Source organism: Hibiscus syriacus, unplaced genomic scaffold (genome assembly GCF_006381635.1).
Source record: "Hibiscus syriacus cultivar Baekdansim isolate YM2019G1 unplaced genomic scaffold, ASM638163v2 tig00002919_pilon, whole genome shotgun sequence".
Lineage (NCBI taxonomy): Eukaryota > Viridiplantae > Streptophyta > Magnoliopsida > Malvales > Malvaceae > Hibiscus > Hibiscus syriacus.
In genome coordinates this window covers 711,701-717,253 of record NW_024061957.1, presented here as the reverse complement: position 1 = coordinate 717,253, position 5,553 = coordinate 711,701, and the positions used below count along the sequence as shown (strand labels likewise).

At 39.2% G+C, this 5,553-nt stretch overlaps 2 protein-coding genes across 2 annotated transcripts; one reads left to right on the top strand and one right to left on the bottom strand.

Moving 5' to 3' along the window:
- Window positions 1-233: 233 nt before the first annotated feature.
- Window positions 234-2,264, top strand: LOC120164611 (nudix hydrolase 2-like). The gene is made up of 9 exons (XM_039174297.1): window positions 234-342; window positions 562-791; window positions 874-939; window positions 1,057-1,194; window positions 1,271-1,348; window positions 1,432-1,482; window positions 1,563-1,597; window positions 1,674-1,782; window positions 1,883-2,264. The coding sequence occupies exons 2-9, from the start codon at window positions 603-605 to the stop codon at window positions 2,069-2,071; spliced, it is 855 nt and encodes a 284-aa protein (XP_039030228.1). The 5' UTR covers window positions 234-342; window positions 562-602; the 3' UTR covers window positions 2,072-2,264.
- Window positions 2,265-2,353: 89 nt separating this feature from the next.
- On the bottom strand, window positions 2,354-3,905 carry LOC120164602 (fasciclin-like arabinogalactan protein 2). Its single transcript, XM_039174293.1, has 2 exons — window positions 3,310-3,905; window positions 2,354-3,230 (listed from the first exon to the last, which is right to left on the bottom strand). Exons 1-2 carry the CDS (start codon window positions 3,817-3,819, stop codon window positions 2,538-2,540), a joined length of 1,203 nt encoding a protein of 400 aa, XP_039030224.1. The 5' UTR covers window positions 3,820-3,905; the 3' UTR covers window positions 2,354-2,537.
- Window positions 3,906-5,553: the final 1,648 nt, after the last annotated feature.

Genomic DNA, 5,553 nt, shown 5'->3' with positions numbered 1-5,553 from the left:
TTCCTTTCTTCTTTGAACGTTCTGCTATCTTTCTCAACGTTTTCCTCCATTTGCATATCCATTATTTATGATCGATCCAAGTCAACTCCGATGTTCTTTTCTATATTGCATGGTGGTTTCCTATCTCGAGAAAGTTCATGTTTACCCAAAATCGTAACTAAAGATAACAACGCTGAGAACACTATAAAATACACTTTTTTTTCCCTGCAAATCATTTCATTCCCTCTATAAACTTTGCTAATTTACACGGCCACTTCATCCTTATTGCTTTCTTTCAAGGAAGTCGTATTCGACAGTTTCCTGTCTCCCAACTTTTTATCCTGTTTCTTGGTTTTGTCTCTCGTACGTTATCCAATTGTTTTTACTCGAGAGTTTTTAAGGTTAATTTTGCATTACTGTTGCAATTGAAAGTGTTTTTCAAAAGCATTGACCAGTTTCCTTCTGGCCTTCAATATTGAAAGGGTCGATGTCTTGGTTAGAACTTTGAGCTTTGGAATTTGGATTTGGTCTCATTGCAAACTTAATTAACCAGTTTCCTTTTTGGTTTTTAAATTCCTGCAGGCCGATATAACAGTAATTCGTTAAGCTCCCCTTCCAGAAACATGCCGACTTCAACAAGTGTATTAGCAATTGAAAACAAGATGATCTCGGAAAATGGAGTTCAACAGGTTGAATTACTTAATGGGGTCGAGGATTTATATGGTGGCATCATTATAGATATAGAGGAAGCTATGGAATCCGAGGCATTCACCTTTTCACTTAGTGCTTCAGTATTACAATGGAAACAGCAAGTCAGAAAATAACATCTATTTCGCTTTACTTCTTAGTAGCTTTCATGCATTTTAAATTGCTAAATCACAAACCTTTCTGCAGGGGAAGAGGGCTGTTTGGATTAAATTGCATATTCAACTCGTTAATTTGGTTGAACCCTCGGTTAAGGTAAATCCATTGAAATTTCGATAGTTTAAACTCTCAAGACTTGTGTTCATTAATCTTTCTGGTTTGACCATTTTCAATGGCGTGCAATTCCATGTTTTGGGTTGGTTAATTACCCAGGAAGGGTTTAGGTACCACCATGCTGAACCAGATTATCTAATGCTTGTGAATTGGATCAGTGATTCGACCAGTACGATTCCTGAAAATGCTTCACACCGTGTGGGGATTGGTGCTTTTATCGTCAATGAAAAAAGAGAGGTAACCCTTTCCTCAATTCTTTTACGTGCTATTCAATTTGCTAAGCATTCTGAATTTTGATCGTCCTATGTTTTAGGTGCTGGTGGTTCAAGAGAATAATGGCAAGTTCAAAGGCAAAGGTGTCTGGAAATTCCCTACTGGAGTTGTTAACGAGGTGAATTAACTAGGAACACGGTGTTATTTTTTTATTTTTTATTTTTTACCTTTTTGGATAGAACTGGAATTTTATGTCCACAGGGTGAAGATATTTCCATAGCAGCAATCAGGGAAGTTAAAGAAGAGACGGGGGTAAGTCAGATAAATGAATAATTCTCAAAGGTTCTCTCTTGCTACCATGAATCTGACCCTGGTGTTTATTTTTCCTTTAGATCGACACTGAGTTCGTGGAAGTTTTAGCATTTAGGTACACGACCTTCTCTTTATGTTCATTTAGGTACTTCTTCTGGTGATTTACATATTGATCTTCCCCCATTACGCAGGCAAAGCCACAGGTCCTACTTTACGAAATCGGATTTGTTTTTCGTTTGCATGTTGCGTCCACTCACCTTTTACATCCAGAAGCAAGATACGGAGATTAAAGCAGCACAGGTATATTCCGGTGAAGAGTGGATGCGTTTAACCATCTCGGATTATCTTTTAACAAACAAATATTGATATCTGTCCTTTTGTTTTATCATTTTTATGCCAGTGGATGCCATTCAACGAGTATGCTGCCCAACCTTTTGTCCAGAAACATGATGCCTTTAGTAGTGTTGCCGATGTATGCTTAACCAAGTTGGAGACGGAATACGTCGGATTCTCCCCTGTTCCGAGAACCACAGCTTCAGGGAAAACTAGTCACTTGTACTTAAGCAGGAGAGATCTGAACAACCTGTAAGCAGCAATGCCAATGTCATTGATAATGAATAAGTGTTTCACGCATACTTGCAATGCTGTCATATAGCATGTTATGTCTATTAAAAAAAACAGGGCACCAGAACATGGGCAAAGCGAATTTCCAGGATAGCAACTTTGATATATTGTTTCTACATCTGCATGTGAGATATTTTAAAATAAGACGGATATTGCATTTACAGCTCAAACATGATGCATTGTAAACTGTAATAGTGTATTCTGTACAGGCAAATTAATGAAAAACAGAAACAAGAAAGAAAAAGAATACAGAAAATGACTCATGCAAGTGGGGCTGAATTTCTTATTGCTCTTTCGCTCACAAACCACCAAACAAATGAAAAAGATAACAAAAGAAAATTTTCAAGTAAGGACACCATTGCTCCTTGTCACATGGCCTATGCAATTTCTATCGATCTGGTAAGTACTTCTTTATCAGTATATGACTATATTCACATCAATAATACCCCAATGCAGAAGCTCACCAACACCATCACTAATCTCCTACCGTCCAATCCCGCAACCCCATTTTCATTATCTGCGGTCTGATCATCAGCTGGATCACTCGGTGCGTCGGATTCCGGGGAGTCGGCCACCACCTTGTGCTTGGACTTGGATGGCTTTGGTGATTCAGCTGGTGAATCAGCCACATCCTCCGCTGGCTTGAACAACTCCCTAGGCAACAATACCTTATTAATCTTGAAAACAATCAATGGCTCCTCATCCTTCAAAGTCCCTGTAATCTTTGCAGTCACAACTTTAGTCTCCAATGTCACCACCTCGCCGTCGTTTTGAATGGTGAAATCGTACTTGTTTGCTCCATCCGTCGCCAGTGTGTTCATAATCCCATTGTTGGATTTCAGCATCTGCATGGACTGATACACGGGAATGCCGTGGTACAACAGCAGGGACGCTTTCTTGGATGCTGTCAAGTTCTTGTATTTGGGCATGAAATCCTTGATGACTGGGTCGGTCGGGCAAAACACAGTTAAACCTCCATCGATGTTTTGGTTGAATGTCGCATCGGCTCCTGAAGATATCAATAAATCTGCAAACGCCTTGCATCCTTGCTTCGACATTATCGCTGTCAGATTAAGCTGGCTTGGCTCTGCGGTTGGTGCTTCCGCTTCGGCTGAATTTAACGGCTGAACTAAAATCAAATAATTAGCTAATCATCAACAATACTAAGAAACAAACAATTGAGAAAACAATATACATATATACCTGACTGATTTGTAAGACAGAGATGTTGTAAGGAAGCTCTGCTACGGCTTTAACGTAAACAGCATCGAGTTTTCCGTCATTATTTTCAGCCCCGAATCCCACTTTTCCGCCTTTAAGATCGGTTATGTTGATGTAGCCTGAGGAACCAGGAGCAGCACCGGTAGCCTGGAACATGGTGGAGGTCAAAGCTGTTCCATTCGTAATCTGGTGAAGCTTCTTGGAACCGAAGTAGTCGACGAGCACATGGAGAGACAGGACATTCTTGAGGGTGTAGAGGGAGAGCTGTTTAGATAAGAGAGATGACATGGCGGCATTGTTGAGGGCGAGTACAGTTATGGTTTGGCGACGGTTGATCTCGGCAGCCAAATGAGTGACGGTGAGGTAGTGGTTAAAGGTGGAGAATTCGGGGTGCTTGGCGAGGATGCGGGTGATGTTGTGAGCATTTGAGGTGGAGAAGAGGAGGAAGAAGAGGGCAAGAGAAGGGAAGAGGGAGGTGGTAGCTGGTGACATGGTGGCTTGTAAATGGAGTAGTAGTGGGAAGTGGGTTGGATCTGGGGAGGATGTGGTCGTGTCTGAGTTTAAGTAGAGCGAAGTGGGGAGATTTTTGGAGTATTCGACGGCTTATCATTGCCAACTAATTAAAGGCTGGGATTGGACCCACATGTAAAAGTGGGTCCATTGTCCTCAGTTTAACGGCTCCCCTTCTATTCCATTTTTTTTTTTTTTTTGCATAAATATAGCGGTGGATTGAACCACCGGCAAAGGATTTTATAATTGGAATTAGCTTTAGGCATTGGGTAACTTGAGTTGCAATTTATTCTTGCCCCAAAGCGAACTCAACCTTTGTGTAAGTAAGACCTTCACTCTTCCTACTGGAAAACAAATTCGGATTCAGTTTAATTTAATTGATGCTGTTTGTTTAAAATGAAATGACAGGTAACACCATGTATTTTTATATTATTAACAGCTGGAATCCATTGGACTATATATTTTATGTTATTTTATTTTTGGAGGGAGCCGATGGGTGATTTGAATCGACGTGGGTGCTGTGGGTGGCTGCATTCCTTCAATTATTGGCAATAAAGTCCTGCATAGTTTTGTTGATATTTAGGTTTACTTTTTCGTACACGTAGATAAATGGTAGAATCCACGGTGCAAGCTTATCGCCTCAAGTCACTTGTCAACATTCTCTTTCTCCTTTAATTTTGATTAGTTTAATGCAATTATATACTATGAATAGTTGGAGATTACTAAGGTGGGTTAAGGTGTGGGAGCCACACGTGTCGGCAGGAACGTGCTAGACCGTTTAGCCACATTGGCACGCACGACGACGCCAGAGCTCCACCGACACTTCACCTCCTCCATGGCTCAAACAAAACATAGTTGAGCTAAGTAAGTTAATGGACTAAGTGGATCAATCCCCTTATATGTAAATGGATTGGATTGCTCACATACAAATTGGATCCATTCATCTTACACAACCTCAAACCCAATTCTAATTATTTTCCTTTCTTATATAAACTTTGATTTTTCTTCAAATCCACACCATCTATTCTATTCAATATTCTTTTCTCCGCATTCAACTATTCTCCGTGGCGGTTACTAAATCTGCTCATTCTCTAACGCAATTCAAGAGTTACAAACAAATCGACAGGATCTTTGGAGCAGTGGTGGTGGCCGTTCATGGCCATCTCCCTGCCCTTTTGTTCCCATTTTTTTGTTATTTCCTTTTATTTTTATTAGTTTTCACTTTTAGTTTTATCATAGTTTAATATTAATGTTTTCTCTTGGTCATTTTTCTAATAAAACGTATCATGGCTATCGGTATTTATGGATTTTCAATGTAGGTTTATTTCTTGGTTTTTCTTCTTGATCTGTATTTCAACATGGTTTCATGGATGTGATTGCCTTTCAAGGGAGATTGTATTATTCGTTTGTTGTTTTGGATATTCTTCAAGTTTTTCTCTTCCATTGTTGGTGCAATCAGCTTATATATGTCGTTACTTCATTTCTTCATATTTTTTGCTTATCAAACTATCACTAGACGATCATTATAAAATTTTATGATAGTTTCGATTGTATTTGTTTGATATGTAATTGGCAAGACGTTGATACGATTTTCGATAAATGAATATTTACCCGTATTATTTTTAAAAAAATTATATTTTCTATTTTAATTTTAAATGGCATCACTATCCTCATATTTAATTTTTTAGAAGAAACTGACAAGTTTTCAACATGCCT

Excerpts from the sequence above, each read along its gene's own strand:
- LOC120164602 (XM_039174293.1), bottom strand. The coding sequence starts at position 3,819 with ATGTCACCAGCTACCACCTCCCTCTTCCCTTCTCTTGCCCTCTTCTTC. Across the intron at positions 3,231-3,309 it reads CTGTCTTACAAATCAGTCAG|CCGTTAAATTCAGCCGAAGC; the intron begins GTATATATGTAT and ends ATTTTAGTTCAG.
- LOC120164611 (XM_039174297.1), top strand. The coding sequence starts at position 603 with ATGCCGACTTCAACAAGTGTATTAGCAATTGAAAACAAGATGATCTCG. Across the intron at positions 1,195-1,270 it reads TCGTCAATGAAAAAAGAGAG|GTGCTGGTGGTTCAAGAGAA; the intron begins GTAACCCTTTCC and ends CCTATGTTTTAG. Across the intron at positions 1,598-1,673 it reads GTGGAAGTTTTAGCATTTAG|GCAAAGCCACAGGTCCTACT; the intron begins GTACACGACCTT and ends CCCATTACGCAG.